The 21,811-nt window shown below is 47.1% G+C and overlaps 1 protein-coding gene across 1 annotated transcript; it reads left to right on the top strand.

Annotated features, from left to right (window-relative positions):
- The first annotated feature begins 1,119 nt into the window (after nt 1-1,119).
- Nucleotides 1,120-21,199, top strand: NEMP2 (nuclear envelope integral membrane protein 2). The gene is made up of 9 exons (XM_081181200.1): nt 1,120-1,505; nt 5,203-5,318; nt 8,391-8,619; nt 8,752-8,824; nt 9,754-9,847; nt 13,138-13,252; nt 15,345-15,570; nt 16,964-17,140; nt 20,442-21,199. Exons 1-9 carry the CDS (start codon nt 1,382-1,384, stop codon nt 20,656-20,658), a joined length of 1,371 nt encoding a protein of 456 aa, XP_081037326.1. The 5' UTR covers nt 1,120-1,381; the 3' UTR covers nt 20,659-21,199.
- The last annotated feature ends 612 nt before the right edge of the window (nt 21,200-21,811 follow it).

Raw genomic sequence — 21,811 nt, 5'->3', positions numbered from 1 at the left:
TCCTAGTTCTGCTGGATATCTCAGCAGCCTTTGACACCAGTGATCATGACATCCTTCTGGACCGTCTGGAGGAGCTGGGAGCACTGTTATACACTGGTTCTGCTCCTTCCTCTTGGGCCATGTCCAGAAAGTGGTGTTGGAGGATGAGTTTTCAGACCCCTGGGCTCTCACTTGTGGGGTGCCTCAGGGCTCGATCCTCTCCCCCATGCTTTTTAACACCTATATGAAGGAAGAGATCATCAGGGGGTTGGGGCTGGGTGTTCATCAGTATGTAGATGATACCCAACTCTACCGCTCTTTTAAATCAGAGCCAGTGAAAGCGGTGAATATCCTGTGTGAGTGTCTGGAGGTGGTTTGAGGAGGGATGGTGCCACGTTGGCTGAGACTCTACCTGCATGCAGACTGTCTCGTCGGACTGGTACATGCTCTGGTTATCTCCTGCTTGGACTACTGCAATGCACTCTACGTGGGGCTACCTTTGAAGGTGACCCGGAAACTACAACTAATCCAGAATGCGGCCGCTAGACTGGTGACTGGGAGTGGCCGCTGAGACTATATAAAACTGGTCCTGAAAGACCTACATTCGCTCCCAGTACGTTTCCGAGCACAATTCAAAGTGTTGGTGCTGACCTTTAAAGCCTAAACGGCCTCCGCCCAGTATACCTGAAGGAGCGTCTCCACCCCCATCCTTCATTCCGGACGCAAAGGTCCAGCTCCGAGGGCCTTCTAGCAGTTCCCTCACTGCGAGAAGTGAGGTTACAGGCAACCAGACAGAGGTCTTTTAGGAGACATCTGAAGACAGCCCTGTTTTTTATGCTTGATGTTTTGTTGTGTTTTTAATATTCTGTTGGGAGCTGGGGTATAAATAATAATAATTATTATTATTAGGCAAAAAGTTCCCTGCATTGCAAGGGGGGTTGGACTAGATGATCCTTGGGGATCCCTTCCAACTCTGCATATTCTATGATGAGACGGGCCAAAGGTCACCCAGTGAGTTGTTAGTGGGGATTCCCCCAGGGCAGTCCCGGGAGGCACTTTCCTCCCCGTTTTCCTGCCTCCCTCTCCACCGCCTCGGGGCGCGTTTAATTTCATAGCCTTGAACTGCTTTTCCCAAACTCCCACTGCGGTGTGAGATCTCCTCCTACCGCCCTCGAGGAAGCGACTTCCTTCCCCCGCGGCAGGGAGGAGCGCCTTGATCTCCTCCGCCCCCTCCAGCCCCGGCTAGCCGATCCCCCATCGCCGGGGCACCTCCAATGCGCAATTGCGCGCACAACACAAGCGCTGGGCAAGTCGGTTCTCTGCATCCAGGCCTCGGCCGCCGCGGCTCTCGGCGTTTCCCGGCGCTTCCTGAGGCATCGCTTTGTTCAAACAGCGGCGGGCAATGCAACTGGGATCCGGTGCGACCCGGCAGCGGCTGCCGCCGTATTTGGCGCTCCTGCCGCTGCTGTGCGCCCTAGCGGCGGTTCGGCCGGTCCGGTCCGGTGGCGCGCCGGCATTGCTCGCAGGTAAAGCGGCTGGAGGCTAACGCGCTGTTGGGCAGCGATCCTGAACTGCCTTTCTCAGCTTCGGGTCCCTAGAGGTTGATGGACTACAGCTCGCATCGTCCCTCGCCACTGGTCCTGCTAGCCAGGGATGATGGGAGTTGTAGTCCAACCAAACCTCTTGGGGACCCAAGGTTGAGAAAGGTGGTCGGATTTACCTCTGAGTAAACATGCATCCGATTCAGGGCTAGGCTGCAGTCCTAGGACCACAGGAGCCAACTCCGAGGGGGCTGAGGTCCCTTTGCCCCCAAAATATTTGTGGGGGGACCGGGCCCCCCCGAAAGTAGATGGGCCTTGCCATTCAAATGGTCAAATGGTGTGCTTGTGCTGCGTCGTGTTCAAGTGGAGCAGGGCTTATCTGGATTTGGCCCCCCCTCCAATATTGTATCCAAGTTGCCACTCCTGCCTGTGACGTTGGGGACAGGATTAGTCCAGACGTTGTTGGACTAATGGGGGTTGGACTAGATGACCCCTGGCATACCTTCCAACAATATGATTCTTTGGTTCTGAAGGCCCACAGGTTCCCCATACCTGTTATTGCCATTCAGTAGAAATTTATGTAATTTGTGTAAACATGGGATAGGCTTGTGTGTTTACTTTTTCTCTCTGGTTGTGCGTTCAGTACTTTGTCTTGGCAGTACTTTGCTGCCCATAAATATTCCAGTTGTGTGCAAATGTCAATCAACCCTTGGCCTGTGATCCGGTAACTAGAATATGGGAGACTAAATAGCTTCATGGTGGCGCTGTGGTCTAAACCACAGAGCCTAGGGCTTGCCAATCAGAAGGTCGGTGGTTTGAATCCACACAACGGGGTGAGCTCCCATTGCTCGGTCCCAGCTCCTGCCAACTTAGCAGTTCGAAAGTACATCAAAGTGCAAGTAGGTAAATAGGTACCACTCCGACGGGGAGGTAAACGGCGTTTCCTTGCGCTGCTCTGGTTCGCCAGAAGCGGCTTAGTCATGCTGGCCACATGACCCGGAAACTGTATGCCGGCTCCCTCGGCCAATAAAGCGAGATGAGAGCCGCAACCCCAGAGTCGGTCACGACTGGACCTAATGGTTAGGGGTCCCTTTACCTTTATGTACATGTTTGTGTGAGGCACCCTGTGATCTCCCATCCACACTACTGATCAGAAGCTCTGTTAACCGCAAGCCTGAACGGCTGGTATCCCCTCAAAGTCTCTCCCAAAGTTTTGTGCTGGTTTGTAACTTTGAGATTCAGTTCTGCACCATCAGGTGCTTCAAAACAATTCTCAGGGCACAGTGATCTTGATCTAAGATCTATATGTGTCAGCTTGCATTTCTTAGTACAGAAAGTATTGATCTGATGTGTAGAGATCTTTCCTATTCTAATTAATTCAAGAGGCGTCTGGAGAAGCTTCTCTGCATGAAAGAAGCAAGCAGAAGGTTCATGATGTTTGAGTACAGCTGGTTTAAACTGGTTCTCTTCTTACCTTTTCTGTCAAGGTCATGCTGAATATAAAAGCAGGGCCGGAAGGAGCCTTGGTTTCACTTTCTATCTCTCTTCCTTCTGCTGAGGTGTTCCGTACATAGTATGCTTAGTGTTAAAGTTTAGACTTATTATAAGTTATTGTAAGTTTGAGTTAAGTCTGCTGCAACTGGATTTCTTACGGACAGTGCCAATCCTGAATGTATTGGATTTGTGACCATAATGCTTATTTGCCTTCAGTAGCAGCAAAGCTCTGCTGGATGAAATACAATTGTCTCTGGTCTATTGGGGGGGGGGGGAATCCCACAATGTGTTGTAAGTTTTTACTCTGCTAACTATACATTGGAATCTACTCTGGATCAATATTGGGTAGAATCCCATGACAATATGAACTTGTACCCGAGAAGGGTTGGCTGATGTTACGGAAGACTTAGAGCAGTGGTTCCCAAACGGTTTGGTATGATGACCCACAAATCCAAATTTACATAATATGCATCCACTTACAGTGGTACCTCGGGTTAAGTACTTAATTGATACGGAGGTCTGTTCTTAACCTGAAACTGTTCTGAACCTGAAGCTAATGGGGCCTCCTGCTGCCACCGTGCCACCAGAGCACAATTTCTGTTCTCATCCTGAAGCAAAGTTCTTAACCCAAGGTACTGTTTCTGGGTTAGCGGAGTCTGTAACCTGAAGCGTATGTAACCTGAAGCGTATGTAACCTGAAGCGTATGTAACCCGAGGTACCACTGTATTGTCATTTGAAGTTAGACCTTAGGTCAGCAAACTTTTTCAACAGGTCCACTGTCCCTCAGACCTTGTGGGGGGCAGGACTATATTTTGAAAAAGAAAACAAAGAACAAATTTCTATGCCCCACAAATAACCCAGAGATGCATTTTAAATAAAGGCACACATTCTATTCATGTAAAAACACCAGGCAGGCTCCACAAATAACCCAGAGATGTATTTCAAATAAAATGACACATTCTATTCATGTAAAAACACGCTGATTCCGAGACCGCGGGCTGGATTGAGAAGGTGAGTGGGCCGGATACGGCCCCCGGGCCTTAGTTTGCCTACCCATGCCTTAGGTCTTTGGCAGTTGCTGGGTTCATGCATTTTAACTGCAAGCTCCCCTGTTTTTAAGCAGCATGTGTGGCACCAAAGCAAAAAAAAATATTTAATGGCCCTATTAATGTGGAATTTGTCGAAATATTTACAGTACTTCCAGAGTCATTTACACTTTAGTTTGTGCGGTGGGTGCTGCGTTTAGGGATACTTATCAGCCAAGGAGAGCAATTTAAAAAGTTAGAACCCCTTCGCTAACGAAATCAGTAAGATGAGATCCAAATATTTTAATCTGTTCAACTGCTGTTTCCAGTCATGTTGCAGTACTTTCTCCTAAGCCCAGATGCAGTGGTACCTCGGGTTAAGTACTTAATTCATTCCGGGAGTCCATTCTTAACCTGAAACTGTTCTTAACCTGAAGCACCACTTTAGCTAATGGGGCCTCCTGCTGCTGCCATGCCACCGGAGCACGATTTCTGTTCTCATCCTGAAGCAAAGTTCTTAACCCGAGGTACTATTTCTGGGTTAGCGGAGTCTGTAATCTGAAGCGTCTGTAACCCGAGGTACCACTGTATGAAGAAGCTGAATGTTATTCCACAGTAGCAAGAGCAATGCGTCTTCTCATCTTCAGAAAACCTCTCCACACACAGATCTTATGGCCCCTGGGACCTTAGGATTGTAGCCTGAATAGTGTAGCATGATTTCAAGTTACGACATGAAAAGCCAATTCCAGGTTTACTCCCAGCCTTATAGTGGGGCTGCAGACCAGGCAGTTGCACCAATGCAATTTTTCACGGGCTGCATGCCTGCAACCTAACACAGTAAAGCGCATTCATCTATTTTTTGCTGGGAGGGAGAAGGGTGGCGGGAAACTGGAATCATATGATTCTGGCCACCTGCTGAGGATTGGACAGGAAGACTCACAACAGCTTCTCTGTTGGAACAGTCTCAGCGGTAAGAATTTGGGGGTTTAGCAGTGGATTCTGCAGTGCCAGCATATCACACCTATTAAAAATACGCTGCCAATCAAGGTTTGCAACTGGGAAAATGAGTGTATACTGCAGATTACATACAGCAGCAGGAAAATGTCCGAGCGACTTGCATGCATCTCCAGACTTTGTGACGCCTTCTTCTTTCTCCGTCTAGAGAATAACTGTAAGCACTTGGAGACGATGGACGTCAGCCATAGTTCAGAACCGGCTTGCTACTGCTACATTCCGCATGGAAAGATACAGCTGAAAAATATTTGGTCAACTATTCAGGTACAGCCCCAGTCCATGACTCATTCATCCCAAGGGAACGTGGTGACTGTTCTTCTCCCTAAAGAATACAGTTCTCACAATGGAAGACTAATGTATTGGAAGACAACTGCCACATGTTGGCGTTCGGAAATGCCATAAGGGGCGTTGTGTAGGAGAATTTGGGAGGTGTGACGTGCTTTCCTTTCTATTGTGGGTAGGGAACTTTTGCGACATATCAACACCTTTCTTTTGAGTGGGCCTCTTTGCAAGACAAGCACAGGAACCAATGTAAAAATCAGCGACAGCATATGGTATCATAAATATTTCTCAGCAGCGAGTGTCTCTCTCTAACAGCAAAACAATGCATTGAGAGGAAAGGCGACGGCAAGAATCTTAGTATTTTATCCCAACCAAAGTGCACTGGCAGACAAAATTACTAGAATTTCCAGAATTAGCAAAGATAACGGGAAAAATTAGAGATAATACAGACCAAACGTTTATTAGAGAGTGGGATATTTACAGAAAATATCTTAAAGAGCATTGTAAAACTGAATTCTCTGGCAGGCTTAGAAGGACCCCTGTAGAAACATAGAATATCTTATAGAATTAATGATACAGGGTAAGACTGAAGTGATAACGAAAAGTGTGTTACATAAAAGTAACCCAGGACCCTCGATGGTGTGACTGGAAGTCATAATAGAAGCTGTGTTGTAAGAAATATAGTTACTTTTTGGAATTTGTATTACCTTTTGGTTTTTCGTTAGTTGACTGTTTTTTCTTTTTAAAAAAAACTAATAAAGCAATAAAAAGAAGAGGAAATGCAGATGTACAGCTAAATCTGCTTTTGGGAGTTTTTGTTGCAGGTCAGCGAGCAGAAATTTTGGACAATGGGATTTAGGGCGGTGCGTTTAATGGGACTTAACTTCCCAGTATGCATGTTCTGGTACGTGTCTTAAGGCTGAAATCCCAAACTCTTTCCTGGGAGTCCCATTGCACTCAATAGGACTTACCTCAGACTAGATATGTACAGGACTGCACGGCATGTAGACATCTCCACTGCAAGCCTAGGTTGATTTTGTACTCAGAATCTTGGGAATTTTAGTTTTGGTGAAGGAGATCTACCCCGTGCTGTAGATCTAAAGTTCCCAAGCTCCTCTGGAGAGACAGAATAACTGATAAATCAGGTTGTTGGATAGATCTGTCCCTCTGGGCTCAATCAGAGTGCCTTCAACACATAGACTTTCTGAAAAGAGCGGGAACATCTCCCACTTCTGGGTAATATAGCTATGTGATTCTCCAGATATTGTTGGACCCTCAACTCCCATGAGCCTCTGGCAGGATGGCCAGCAATCAGGCATGATGGGAACTAGACTAGCAACAAGCGAAGGGTCGCAGCCTACCTATCCCTGCTGAAAAGGCGATAGCTCTACCTCCAAGGTATTTTGATCCAAGGTTCTCTTCTTCAGCTCTGCTATTTGCGTTAAGAGAGAATGGATGAAACAGAAGGCTGATAAGAGTGTGGCTTAGCATATTTTAGCTTGGAAATCAAACCAGCTTATCCTGGACCCTCACAGGAGACTTATTGGGGCATGCCACTTGTACGTAGATCCGACACGTGAGCAAGGAGAAAGAAGCACCTTAAGTTGCTCCCCCTTTATGGGTATTCTCCTCCTGCTCCACAACTTGGAAGCTGAAGTAGGAGCCTCCACGACTTGTGGAGCAGAGACTCCATGCTTCAGATTTTCCCCTCCAACCCCAGGAGGTTGCTGGAAACAGTGGCCGGGGGGAGTGCTGTTGTGCTCAGGTCCACCTTGTGGTCGTGGGGCTTCCCAGAGGCGGCTTCTTTCTTCTTTGGTGATTACCCGTAGCCAAGTAAGATTGTCTTCCATGAAGACGGTTTCAAAAGTGAGCATGTAAGTGACTGTGGAGGTCAATTCTGGATCCTTCCACAGTGGGGACATAGGTTGATCACAGTGAGGGTCTGCCAAGCGTGCCTTCCTCTTAGCTCGTTTCTCCCTTTCGTCCTGAGTTCCAGCGTCTTCAAAGCCCATGACACCTTTGGTAAAGGCTGTTCTCCAACTGGAGCGCTCGCAGGCCAGTGTTTCCCAGTTGTTGGTGTTTATACGACGTTTTTAAAGATTTGGCCTGAGAGTCTTTAAACCTCTTTTGTTGACCACCAGCATTACGCTTTTCATTTTTAAGTTCAGCCATGTGGTTGGCCGCTGTGAGAACAGGATGCTGTTCTCAATAGGCCACTGGCGAGATCCAGCAGGGCTCCTGTTTCTCTTTTATGTTCTGTTTCTCTCTTATTTTGCACCCTCCAGCTCATGGAGGGCGATGGAGACAGCAGCACAGGGGGAAATGGGGTTTAGGACATTCATCCCCATTCACTCTGCTCCTATGCAGTCAGATCTATCTATCTATATCTATCGCGGGTGGCGCTGTGGGTTAAACCACAGAGCCTAGGACTTGCCGATCAGAAGGTCGGTGATTCGAATCCCCATGACAAGGTGAGCTCCCGTTGCTCGGTCCCTGCTCCTGCCAACCTAGCAGTTCGAAAGTACCTCCGGCGGGAAGGTAAACGGTGTTTCCGTGCCCTGCTCTGGTTCGCTAGAAGCAGCTTAGTCATGCTGGCCACATGACCCAGAAAAACTGTCTGCAGACAAACGTCGGCTCCCTCAGCCAGTAAAGCAAGATGAGCGCCGCAACTCCAGAGTCGGCCACGACTGGATCTAATGGTCAGGGGTCCCTTTACCTATATCTATCTATCTATCTACAACTCCCATCATCCCTTGTCATTTGCTGCCCTGGCAGGGAATGATGGGAGTTGGAGTACCAACAACATCTGGAAGGCCGCAAGTTCCCTGTCCCTGCTATAGGCAAAATCAAATTGGAAAAGTTATCTCAGAGTTTCCCAAACTTGGGTCTCCATCTGTTTTTTTGGACTACAACTCCCATAATCCCTGACCACTGGTCCTGCCAGCTAGGGTCGTCGGGAGTTGTAGTCCAAAAAACAGATGGAGACCTGTTATTTCCTCTGTTATTTCCTCCTGTCCTTAGCTGAGAGGAATAATTCAGGTATCTTCTTTATAGGTGAAAATAAGCAGCGCCAAAACATTTGAGGTGATATCCATCCCAGAGGAACGGAATTGCCAAAGCTCTGAAAATCTGCTTGCCTTTTTCAAGTGCCTATTTAACAATATTTGGCAGTCGGGCGTGTCTAATGAAACCACAATATCAGCGAGCCTGTATGGAGAGAAAACCTGTTTCTGGGTGCAGCCTATGAACAAAGAACCCGTCACTGTACACACAAAACTAAACAGTGAGTCACTTTATTTAATCTGTTCGTAAAGTGCGCTTGTGTTATTGGAAGGATGCACAACAAGGCAGCGACTAGTTTAAAAATGAAGCAATGTGGACTTTCCCCCATTTTTTCCATTCTGTTCTGTTTTAGTGTTGGATCGGACACTCTTTCTGCTGTTTCTCACCGGAATCCTTCTCTTTCATTTTGCACATAATCTGAGCAGGTGAGATTCAGCTCTGATTCACTGGGTGTGAATTTTATTTTAACTTGCTGTTCACACAAAAAGTGGTGATCCGTTGGCTGGAAGAAAAGCACTTGGGTTGCGGTGGGGAAGAGGCTTTGGAGACATAAACCCTTATTAGTAGGCATAGGGGAAGGTTGAGGTCTTCTCTCCCATGCACCACTTTTGCTCTGAAAAACCAACCACTCGTCTCTCCCTGTATTATATATATGATCAGGGGAGACCTGTGCCTTAAATATGTCGGCTTCTATTGCACAGAGTTTGATCCAGAGTTGCAGGAAATCTGTTTGCACACAGCTTCCCCCTTCCGTCACACAAAATTTGATCTAAGAAACATATCGTGGCCGTGGCAGTTTTTGAAACCTTTTTGCAAACAGTGCACCTGCTGGAGAGAGACAGCTAGACAGCTCATCCATTGAGGAAGAGATACAAAAAAAATAGCTAGCCTCGCTCTTTGGCTTTCCAGCCTTCCCATGTTGAGCAGGGAACGTCTGAAGGGGGAGTGTTATACCTGTTTGCTTGAACATAGGGAGAAGGCTCCGTACGATTGGGATCCTTGCATGGGATGGTTGGAAATGGAGAGGGTGGGACTGGTGGATTGGAGTCAGAGGCAGCCAGTCACCCCACGCCACTAACTTATGCAAATATTTCCCGAGCAGAGCTTAGGAGGAGGAAAAAAATGGGGGTTGTGAGCTGAGACTATGCAGGGACCCAAAGAGAGAGAGAGAGAGAGAGATTGAGGGTGGTCCCTATGGTATATTCAGGGAAGGTCAAATAATGTGCAGTGTATAGGTATCCTTGCCCATAGGTCTCTAAAGTTTTAGTAAAATTGTGTTTTCTCATTTCTGCGTGTCTGAAACCACCTGTCCGTCCACAAAAGGTCTAACAGCACCCCTCTGCTCTCAAAACAGGAGTATCACATTCTATTATTCTGCTGGAGTCACATTCGGTGTCCTTGCCACTCTAGTCTTTCTCCTTTTGATGCTTAAAAGATTTATTCCCAAGGTGAGTGTACCGCTGATAACATAAAACAGGCTAGATAAGTATATCGATGCTTTTGAATGTCAGTTTGCTTTTCATCCATTCCCGGGCTCCCGAAAGAAATGATGTTATCGACGTAGGATTCCTTTAAACAGCAACACGTCGCAGCCGAATTTCTGACATTGTTTGTGCAATTAATTATTCTGTCCTTCCAAGAAGCTCCTCTGAAATAATAGTTCTTCACTTCGTTCCAACCTCTTCTTGGAGGAACCGGTAGCCCTGCAGACGTTGGCCGACATCAACTCTCATCACCCCTGCCAAGATAGCAAGTCATAGAATCATAGAATTGTAGAGTTGGAAGGGATTGAACCTGCAACCTTGGCGTTATCAGTGCCATGCTCTAACCAACCGAGCTAATCAACGATCAGGAATGATGAAAGTTGTAGTCCTTCAACGACTGGAGGGCTTGGCTTAGTGGGCGAGTCTAAGGCAGGAGCAAGTGGTAAATGAAGCCTTTGTATAATTCTTGACATAGTTTTGTTTTTCATCATGGGACAAACGATTCTGCAAGCAATAGCCTGGTCACTCTAGCCTGGAATCCCAACATGTGCTTTGCCCCTGAACCCCAAATGCCTGGCTTCATCTACTCCATTGGTAGGCAAACTAAGGCCCGGGGGCCAGATCCGGCCCAATGGCCTTCAAAATCCGGCCTGCGGACGGTCCGGGAATCAGCATGTTTTCACATGAGTAGAATGTGTGCTTTTATTTAAAATGCATCTCTGGGTTATTTGTGGGGCATAGGAATTCATTCATTTCTCTCCCCCCCCCCAACAAAAATATAGTTTGGCCCCCCACAAGGTCTGAGGGACAGTGGACCGGCCCCCTGCTGAGGAAGTTTGCTGACCGCTGGTCTACTCCATCCTTCAACTTCCTGTGTGGAGCAGGAAGTTCTCTTACAATCCCCCTTCAAAGCTTCCCACTCAGGGGGGATGCTCAGAGCAGGTTTTGTGTGTGCAGCTTCACCTCCTTCTTCACACAACTCCCAGCAGCCCACAACCAGCATGGCCCATGGGACAGAGATGATGGGAAGTTGCATTCCAGTAGCATCATCCTGGCATTAGATTGGGGAATAATATTAGCAAACTGACAAACCTAGACAGCATCTTAAAAAGCAGAGACATCACCTTGCCAACAAAGGTCCGTATAGTTTCCCCAGTAGTGATGTACAGTGGTGCCCCGCAAGACGAACGCCTCGCAAGACGGAAAACCCGCTAGACGAAAGGGTTTTCCGTTTTGGAGGCACTTCGCAAAACGAATTTCCCTATGGGCTTGCTTCGCAAGACGAAAGCCCATAGGGAAATCTCCGGGACAGCGGGGAAGCGCAGCGCTTCTTCCCCACTGTCCTCGGACCTCCTCCGAAGGCTGGCGGTGGGGCGGAAAGTCCTTCTCCCCGCGCCAGCCTTCGGAAGGCTCCTCCGAAGGCTGGCGGTGGGGCGGAAAGCCCTTCTCCCCGCGCCAGCCTTCGGAAGGCTCCTCCGAAGGCTGGCGGTGGGGCGGAAAGCCCTTCTCCCCACGCCAGCCTTTGGATGGCTGTCCTGAAGACTTGCGGTGGGAGGAGGGTTTTCCTTCCCACCGCCAACATTCAGAATGCTGTTCTGAATGTTGGCGGTGGGGAGGAAAAACCCTCCTCCCACCGCAAGCCCCGGGAACAGAGGAGAAGCGCTGCGCCCCTTCCCCTCTGTTCCCGTACCTGTCCTGAAGGCTTGCGGTGGGGAGAAAAGCCCTTCTCCGCACCCCAGCCTGGCAAGCGGTTTCCATAGGAACGCATTAATTGATTTTCAATGCATTCCTATGGGAAACCGTGCTTCGCAAGACGATAAACTCGCAAGAAGAAAAAACTTGCGGAACGAATTAATTTCGTCTTGCGAGGCACCACTGTATGGAAGTGAGAGCTGGACCATAAAGAAGGCTGATTGCCGAAGAATTGATGCTTTTGAATTATGGTGCTGGAGGAGACTCTTGAGAGTCCCGTGGACTGCAAGAAGATCAAACCTATCCATTCTTAAAGAAATCAGCTGTGAGTGCTCACTGGAAGGACAGATCCTGAAGCTGAGACTCCAATACTTTGGCCACCTTGTGAGAAGAGAAGACTCCCTGGAAAAGACCCTGAAAGATGGAGGGCACAAGGAGAAGGGGACGCCAGAGGACGAGATAGTTGAACAGTGTTCTCGAAGCTACCAGCATGGGTTTGACCAAACTGCGGGAGGCAGTGGAAGACAGGAGTGCCTGGAGTGCTCTGGTCCATGGGGTTACGAAGAGTCGGACACAACTAAACAACAACAACAATTAGCAAACTGCCAGCATATTTCACGTGTGACTTAAAAGGGAAACAGCAGCAGGAAGTTTGTGTTGCGTGAGAGACGTTAGAGGAGTGTTGAGAAATTATAGGGGTGTTGAGTGGGTTTGTAAAAGAGTCCTCTTCCCTAACCTACTTTATAGGCTCAGCCTGGTACCTGGATGTAGGTAACACACCAGTAAGAATTAAAAGTACAGTCGTACCTTGGAAGTCGAACAGAATCCGTTCCGGAAGTCCGTTTGACTTCCAAAACATCCGGAAACCAAAGTGGGCTTCTGATTGGCTTCAGGAAGCTCCTGCAGCCAATTGGAATCTGTGGAAGCCCCGGCGGACATTTGGCTTCCAAAAGAATGTTGAAAAACCAGAACAGTCACTTCCGGGTTTGCAGCTTTCGGGAGCCAAAATTTTTGAGAACTAAGCTGTCTGAAAACCCAGGTACGACTGTGCACGAGACGACGTCTTTATCTGATTGAGAATGCAGCCTATTTATCCGCTTTAGGCAAAGCTGTGCTTTTTGCATCCGGTTTCTCCACATTCCAGTGGAAAGATAATTTAATGAAGAATGTAATGCAACAAGGTTTGTTCAATTATCTGTATTCTATCAAAAGTTATAGCCAAATAACCATGAAAAGGAGTGTTTAGAGAGCCAATCAGGTGCCATCTTGTTTTGGCAATGATGGCTCATAACTACTTTTGGGGGGGAGTAATACCATAAAATTATTTATCAATGGAAAGATAATTTAATGAAGAATTATATATCTTTCCATTGAAATATAATTTTATGGTATTACTAAAAAAAAAAAAAAAAAAAAAAGGTGGTGTTATGAGCCATCAAACCCCGGATATACACTTTCTCTAAAAGGTTTCCACAGTTTTGGCCACTAATGTATGTACAAACAAACAAATTGCCATTTTTGTTCATCTGCCTCCCTTTTTTTTCTTCTCTCACCATCGTTAGGTAAGCACTTTCTGGATTTTAATGAGCGGCTGCTGGTTCTCTTCCCTCTATTTTCTTTACACGTGGAAAGATGATTTGAAATGGCTGTGGCATCACTGCACGCACTATGTACTAGGTAAGGGAATGAATAGAAATAGAAAACTGAAAGTGAACATTAGGCTGTGTCACACAGAAGGCATTGTCATTCTAGAAACAGAAAATTTCTAAAATGGTATTTCCCCCTCTAAGGTTTTAAAGTTGCAGCTGCTGGCTTTGTTCACAAGTCAATATCACAATATCTAAGAAACGTAAGAGAAGTTCTCCTGGCTTGGATGCAAGCCAGGTTTGATCACGGGAATAAGACGGTTTGAGCATATTAGACCAATCCTGGTCCAACTGCACTGGCTACCAATTAGTTTCCGGGCCCGATTCAAAGTGCTTGTTTTGACCTATAAAGCCTTAAATGGCCCAGGACCGCAATACCTCAAGGACCATCTCTTCCCATATGAACCCACCCAGACCCTGAGATCATCTTCTGAGGCCCTCCTTCGTGTGCCTCCTCCACAAGAGGTCCAGAGGGTGACAACACGAGAACAGGCCTTCTCTGCAGTGGCTCACCGTCTGTGGAATGCTCTCCCCAGGGAAGTTCGCCTGGCGCCTTCATTATACACCTTTAGGCACCAGGAAAAAGTGTCGCTTTTTAACCAGGCGTTTGGTTGATCTGTTTGACATCCTATACCCTTTAAAATATGGCTCTTTTCTTGGGGGGGGGGTTATTGGGCTGTTGTTTTTATTCTGATTATATATGTTGTGATCTTTTTTGTGAACCGCCCTGAGGCCTCTGGGTATATTATTATTATTATTATTATTATTAATAATAGTAACAACAAGAAGAAGTTCAGCATCAGCTTTTCACAATGGCCAAACAGAGATCTAAGGGAAGCAGGACATGAGCAGAACTGGACAGTGGTACCTCGGGTTACATATGCTTCAGGTTACAGACGCTTCAGGTTACAGACTCCACTAACCCAGAAATAGTACCTCGTGTTAAGAACTTTGCTTCAGGATGAGAACAGAAATCATGCTTCGGCGGTGCGGCGGCAGCAGGAGGCTCCATTAAGCTAAAGTGGTGCTTCAGGTTAAGAACAGTTTCAGGTTAAGAACAGACCTCCGGAACGAATTAAGTACTTAACCCGAGGTACCACTGTACTCTCCTCTAGCTTAGCACTACATCTAAACTGAGGGTCATGGTTTTGTCTCACCCCAAACCACAACCTGTCACCAAGGTTTGCACTTGTCTTACTGATTGTGGTTTGTTTGGATGTAACCCTAAGCCAGCAATCGTGGTTTGTTTCTCCCTGGTAATAGCAGGAAAGAGCAAAGGGGGTGAGACCAATAGGGTCCCAGTAAACCATTGGCCACGGTTTACTGTGACAAGCAGGGTGCCCGATAAACAATGGCTCACTTCCGTTTCTTTTTAAAGTTTTGTCCAAATGAGATAGGGACGCAGGTGGTGCTGTGGGTTAAACCACAGAGCCTAGAGCTTGCCTATCAGAAGGTCAGTGGTTTGAATCCCCCCGACGGGGTGAGCTCCCGTTGCTCGGTCCCTGCTCCTGCCAACCTAGCAGTTCGAAAGCACGTCAAAGTGCAAGTAGATAAATAGGTACTGCTCCGGCGGGAAGGTAAACAGCATTTCCATGCGCTGCTCTGGTTCACCAGAAGCGGCCTAGTCATGCTGGCCACATGACCCAGAAGCTGTACGCCGGCTCCCTTGGCCAATAAAGCAAGATGAGTGCTGCAACCCCAGAGTCGGTCACGACTGGACCTAATGGTCAGGGGTCCTTTACTAACTGAGATGCTAAAATCTTCCCTTAGGTTTTTTTTGAAATGAATGTGCACCTCAGCTTTTTTATTCACATAAAGAGGTTATGCCGGAAACCGAATGTGTGAACTTGCCCACAGGGGTCTCTTTATTCCACGAGGTGGAACACAGACTTTGCAAATAAATTTATCGAAATGATTAGCTCGCCTGCCTTTCGTACGGTCACGTGCGACATTGCAGCACCACGGAAGCTCCCTTCCAGTTGAAGTCATTTCGCCTGGTCTCCTAGAACTGATTCTTACCACAGATAATAGGGCAAGGGGCAATTTACTAGCTTGAAATAGGCTAAGGTAGTAGAGTTCCTTCCTTGTTGATCTTTGTATGGTTTTGTCCTTTGCTTTTCCAGGGTATTGCCTGATAGTTGGATCCATCAGTTTTGGTTTTTGTCACAAGCATGGGCCGCTCAAGAGTGAACAGAGTATGAACCTTCTGATGTGGATGCTACAGTTTATAGGCTTGGTTTTCATTTATGTTGGCATTTCCATTCCAGTGGTTGCCTATGCAGTCATTGTCACCATGCTGTGTTCAAAAATGCTGCATTATCCTCTTAGAGTATTCGGCTACATTGGCAGGTTAGTATCCTTTTGGGCTGCTAAACCACTGGATGAACAACTCCCTTTAATGGACGTTTCCTCCCACCGTGTATGGAATGCAGGATCTGCCCACATGTGTTGGCTTGGATCATGGAAGGGACTTGGGTGGGAGTTGGCCATCCTCTAATATGGGCCTCCATCTGTTATATTCTATGTATACCTTGGCAGTACACTTCTCTTGTCGATAATACACAAGATTGCACAAACGACGCATTCTAAAATAAAGCACACGTCCACCTTTTCCAGCACATCTTCCCTTTGATGGCATCCCTGTTAAGTGCAGCTGCTTTCACAACTCGCAAGAAGGGGCTGTTTGTTTTCCAATCTGCCTTTTAAAGAAAGGATGTCGTGAGTGGCTTAAAGGCAGGTGCTGTTTTAGGAGCACACATATAAAAATAGGAATATTGGGCAGGAGACAGTGAATAAACTCCCTGCACAGAAGGAACTTGCAGGGACCTTGGCTTCCACAATGGGGCTCTCCCTCAAGCTCTCTGGCCCCTGTGCCTTCCCCAAATTGGCTCCAGAGGGGGGAATAATAATAATAATAATAATAATAATAATAATAATAATAATAATAATAATAATAATAATAATTTTTATTTATACTCCGCCCTCCCCAGCCAAGACGGGGCTCAGGGCAGCTAACAACCAATAATAAAAACAAGTTGATTGAAATACAACTTAAAAAACAAGATTAAAATACAACATTAAAACAATTAAAACATTAAAGAACATTAAAAAAGAGGACTTACCCCATTCAGATAGAACAGCCAACGTAGCACCATGCTGAATTCCTCCCCAAAAGTCAAGCAGTATTTTAATTTTAATTAATTTTAATTAGATTAGATTAAAATATAATTGAAAAGTTAATCGGTGTTTTAATTTGCAAATGCAGGGAGAAGGAGAAGGGGAAGCTTGGGAGTTTTTTGCCTCGTAGTATTTGTTATTTGAAAACATTGCTTCCTTCCCTGTTCCCTAGTGTTCTATATATGGTCTGCAACCTGATGGGCAGAGCACTGTCTTATTTAGGATCAATTACAGTGGTACCTCTGGTTATGTACTTAATTCGTTCCGGAGGTCCGTTCTTAACCTGAAACTGTTCTTAACCTGAAGCACCACTTTAGCTAATGGGGCCTCCCGCTGCCACCGCACGATTTCTGTTCTCATCCTGAAGCAAAGTTCTTAATCCGAGGTACTATTTCTGGGTCAGCAGAGTCTGTAACCTGAAGCGTATGTAACCTGAGGTACCACTGTACAGTGCAGCTACAAACAAATTCTAATTCCCCCTTGTCACACATTTTTTTTTTGTATTTCAAATCCACGGAGCAGCATTCGATCCGCCAGCTGTGGCCTTTTGTTTTCTCCTTTTCAGAAAAGCCAGCCGGCTCTTCACATCAGGGAAGTTGGAGGTTCGTTACCTGACTGAAGAAGAGTATCGGGAGCAGGGTGAACAGGAGACCCTCAAGGCCTTGGAGGACCTACGAACCTTCTGCCGTCGCCCCGATTTCCCCTCGTGGGTAGCAGTGGTGAAGCTGCAGTCGCCGCAAAGGTAGGCACTTTCTTCTTTAGGCCAATCAAAATTTCACAGAATAGCATGCCAGCTTTTGAGTTCCACAGAACTCTTCATCAGAGTTCCACAGAACTCTTCATCAAAGCAGCAGGGGAGGTGTAAGTGTGGATCTTAGCTGATGGCAGTGCCACAGGCCTGCAGCTGGTGAGGGTCTTGAGGCAGAATTTATTCACAAAGTAGCTTTCTAAAGGAAAAGGGTGGCTTTCCCCCAAAGCGAGTCTGTATGAGAAGGACGTTAAGGAAGCATTCATTTGCTTTAGGCCAGGGGTGCGGGAAAGCTGTGGCCCTCCGGATGTTGTTGGACTACAATTCCCGTCATCCCTATTGGCCATAGGGCTGGGGCTGATGGGAGGTGGAGTCTAACAGCATCTGGGGGCAAGGACATCGGTTCCCTATCCCTGGTGTAGGCTGAATCTAGGAGCCGTTTACTAAGCTGAGTTGTTGTTGAGTTTTAATCAAGTTATAAACTGCCCTTCTGCAACAGGATTATTATTATTTTGGGAGGGGGGTGTTGGGAGAAAGTTTTATTAACTTTTCTCATTGCAATAAAAAACAAACTAATAACGCACACAAAAAAGCAAAAGAATAAAAGAACAGAGAAAAGGTCGTAGAGACAGGTAAGTACCGAATCCTCTCTCACAGATATATCTTTTGTCCCGTTCAGACAAGGGTGTGTCCTTCCAGCTCATAACTGGGGGCGTCCCTTTCATCTCTCAGCCTCTCACCCATTTAGGGAAATTTTAAATCGTGTTTTTAATCTGTTGGGAGCTGCCCAGAGTGGCTGGGGAAACCTAGCCAGATGGGCAGGGTATAATTATTATTATTATTATTATTATTATTATTATTATTATTATTATTATTATTATTACAGTGGTACCTCTGGATGTGAACTGGATCCGTTCCGGGGCCCCGTTTGCATCCTGAAGTGAATGCAACCCGCGTCTGCGCGGGTCGCGATTTGCCGCTTCCACGCATGACGTCATTTTGAGCATCTGCGCATGCGCAAGCGGTGAAACCCGGACGTAATGCGCTCCGTTACTTCCGGGTCGCCGTGGAGTGTAACCTGAAAACACTCAACCTGAAGCACATTTAACCCGAGGTATGACTGTATTATTATTACAGTGGTACCTGGAGTTACATACGCTTTAGGTTACAAACTCCGCTAACCCAGAAATCTTACCTTGGGTTAAGAACTTTGCCTCAGGATGAGAACAGAATTCGCGCTGCGGCAGCAAGAGGCCCCATTAGCTAAAGTGGTGCTTCAGGTTAACCAGAGGTACCACTGTATTATTATTATTATTATTATTATTATTATTATTATTACTACTACTGCTACTGAGAGACTTCCCCTTCGCTGCCTCTCACACAGGGACCGTACATCACCTTCACCCGCGTGCAATTCTTACCCAAATTCAGTAAGATAAAATAATTAAGGGAAATAATAGTAAAATACTTAGAGAGGAGAAAATAAGAATGGTAACAAAACAGAAAGAGATGGAAAGAAGGTTGAGAGCAACTTCCTACCATCCATCTGTTAGTTGTGCCAGCAAGTATTCCTCATCATAGTCCAGGTATCATGTATAACTAGCGACCAGTGCTGGGTTGTGCTTGCTTTGCCCATTCCCCCCCCCCCACATGAAATGCAAAGACACAAACGTGTCTTGAAAGATGTGGGAGATATTGCCGGTGCTAAGAGCGCAGTGGGTGTGGTGGACAAGCGTTTCCGAGCGGCACTTTTATATATAGCGCTTTATGACATAGCTGTCAACCATCCCTTATTTGGCGGGAAACTCCCTTATCCCAGCGCTGTGTCCCGCTGCTGTCCCTTATTGATGATGTCCCTTAAATTTCCCGGGTTTCAAAGGAAGCAGCTCCTCTCCCTCCCTCCCTGCCGGCCAGGGAGGAGGGAGGCTCCAACTGTGTTGCTTGGCTAACCAACCCGCCCCCCTCCGGCCTCCTCTCACCAGCCTCGGCCCCCGGGAGCCCCTCCCTGCCGGGACTGAGGAGCCTTGAGAGGAGAGCGAGGGCAACCATAGAGAAAGCAGTTCAGAGAGAGGAGGCGGAGGCGTGGGCAGGTGTTCCAAGGGCTAACCATAGAGGGGGAAAGCGGAGGAAGGACCGCAAGCGCTTCTCCCATAGATTTAAAGTGGTAGACTAGCATAGATGGTCTGATCTGCGGGTTTACTTCAGGAACTATTCCCCCCACCCTCTTCCTCCCATCCCGCCTGAGGGAACTGAGAGCTGCAGATGGAGCGCAAGAGAAAAGATACAGAACTGCAGCAGCATCTTCGTAGCTTGGACTTCGTTTTGCGCGAAAAGTGGTTGCTGCTTGTAGTTATTTAATTGCAGTGTTTCATCAGCTGGTGTCTTGAGCAGCAGCCTCTGGAACGAAGGGCTAAAAACCGGCGCTGCTCTCCCAAATTATCTGGTCCCTTTTAACTTTGTTTAACTTTCATCTCCAGGCTTGACTACTGTAATTCGCTCTACGCGGGGCTGCCCTTGAAGCTGTCCCAGAAACTCCAGCAGGTGCAGAATGCTGCAGTGAGGCTCCTCACGGGGTCTCTGCCATGGGAGCATATTCACCCAGTGCTTTTCAAACTGCACTGGCTCCCGGTAGAGTACAGGGTCAGATTTAAGGTGCTGCTTTCGACCTTTAAAGCCCTTCACGGCCTAGGACCCTCGTACCTACGGGACCGCCTCTCCCGGTATGCCCCACGGAGAGCCTCAAGGTCCATAAATAGCAACACCCTAGTGGTCCCAGGCCCTAAGGAAGTAAGATTAGCTTCAACCAGAGCCAGGGCCTTTTCAGCACTGGCTCCGGCCTGGTGGAACGCTCTGCCTCATGAGACGAGGGCTCTGCAGGATCTGATATCTTTCCGCAGGGCCTGTAAGACAGAGTTGTTCCGCCTGGCCTTTGGCTTGGAGCCAATTTGATTCCCTCCCTCTCTTTCTTTTTTCCTTTCCTTCTCCTCCTGCGATGAGGCTACATTTTAATGTTTCAATATTTTAATGTTGTATTTTAATTTTGTTTTTAAGTTGTAATCATCCAACTTGTTTTTATTATTGCTTGTAAGCCGCCCTGAGCCCGGCCTTGGCTGGGGAGGGCGGGGTATAAATAAAAATTATTATTATTATTATTATTATTATTATTATTATTATTATTATTATTATTATTATTATTGCTGGTTGACTAAAATCCCTTATTTTGGCTGCTGGTCCCTTATTTTCAAATCTGCAAGTTGACAGCTATGCTTTATGCTCTCTCCTGCCCCATCCCTAGATTTGCAAAATTTGTCCTGGGCCTTCCGCACGTGTCGCCTGAGGAAGTGGCCGCCCACGACGAGCAGTACGGCTTGGGAGGGGCCGCCTTAGAAGAGCAACTTTTTAATCCAGAGGCCGAGGCGGAGCCAGACCGCCATGCGGAGCCCTGCGAGGTGGAGGAAAACCCCAAGGAAGAGGAACAAATGCAAAACTTTTTCAGTAAAGATGTTCTCTGAGTCACACTGTCTGGAGGTAGCGAGGGAAACGCAAGTGGGTAAGAATTTGCAGAACGGACCTTGGAAGGTTCTGCTTTCTGAACTGCACTGCAGGGGGCAGCCAAGGTTTTCCGAACAATTCTGCCGCTTCAGGTCTCTTTTTGCAACCTTTTAGGGTTGCAGAGATTTATCGGAGAACACGTCTGCTCCCCAAAGGTACTGAGTTTAACCAGAAGTTCTACAAGTCTTTTGTTTTTTATTCCAAATCAGAGGCTTGCAGGGAAATCTCCTCCCTGCTGATAAACAAAAAACGAGGACCACTTTTATATGGTTTGTTTGCCCAATTGTCAAAAGACTCAACTTCTGGGGTGTTGAGCTCAGAAAACCAGCAAGAAGTTAAAGCCTAATAAAAAACTATTTAAAAAAAAAATTCGAAAGATGAGGGTGAACCAAAGTTGTCAGTCTCTGGTTTTAACATGGTGCTGATGTTTAAGAGGGTGTTTGTAGCTCTGCTGCAATTATCCTCTTCCCTATTTACATATCCTGGTTTGGAATAAGTATGTGTCCTATCGCATGGTGTGTATGGAAGTCCACAGCATCTTACGGGCCCCACATCCATACAGCTGTGGGTACAAGCGCTTGCCTCCCCAACTCTCTGCTGAATGTCTGGATGTAGGGCAGCCCTGGGCAGGCCAGCAAGTGGGGTCTTGTTCTTCCTTCCAAACATACACCGTGGGGACTTTTAGGGACACAGTCCCTACCAGAGAAGAATGGCAAACCAAGCCGACGGACTTATGCTGAAATGGCAAAGTTGACCGGAAAACTCAGGAACCAAGAGGACAAGAACTTTATACAGTGGTGCCCCGCAAGACGAATGCCTCGCAAGACGGAAAACCCGCTAGACGAAAGGGTTTTCGGTTTTGGAGGTGCTTCGCAAAACAAATTTTCTATGGGCTTGCTTCGCAAGACGAAAATGTCTTGCGAGTTCCTGCGGGTTCCCCCCCTTTTTCCCAAGCCGCTAAGCTGCTTATCAGCTGATCCGCTAAGCCGCTTAACAGCTGATCCGCTAAGCCGCTTATCAGCTGATCCGCTAAGCCGCTAATGGGCTTGCTTCGCAAGACGAAAAAACCGCAAGACGAAGAGACTCGCGGAACGGATTCTTTTCCTCTTGCGA

This window comes from Podarcis bocagei (assembly GCF_964188305.1).
Source record: "Podarcis bocagei genome assembly, chromosome: 1".
In the NCBI taxonomy this organism is placed as follows: Eukaryota; Metazoa; Chordata; class Lepidosauria; order Squamata; family Lacertidae; genus Podarcis; species Podarcis bocagei.
The sequence above is the reverse complement of the archived record's forward strand: the minus strand, read 5'-3'. Positions and strand labels throughout refer to the sequence as shown.

Bases quoted from the DNA above. Each gene is read 5' to 3' on its own strand.
- NEMP2 (XM_081181200.1), top strand. From the start codon at position 1,382: ATGCAACTGGGATCCGGTGCGACCCGGCAGCGGCTGCCGCCGTATTTG. The intron at 8,620-8,751 runs GTGAGTCACTTT...GTTCTGTTTTAG, and splicing joins TGTACACACAAAACTAAACA to TGTTGGATCGGACACTCTTT. The intron at 9,848-13,137 runs GTGAGTGTACCG...CACCATCGTTAG, and splicing joins TTAAAAGATTTATTCCCAAG to GTAAGCACTTTCTGGATTTT.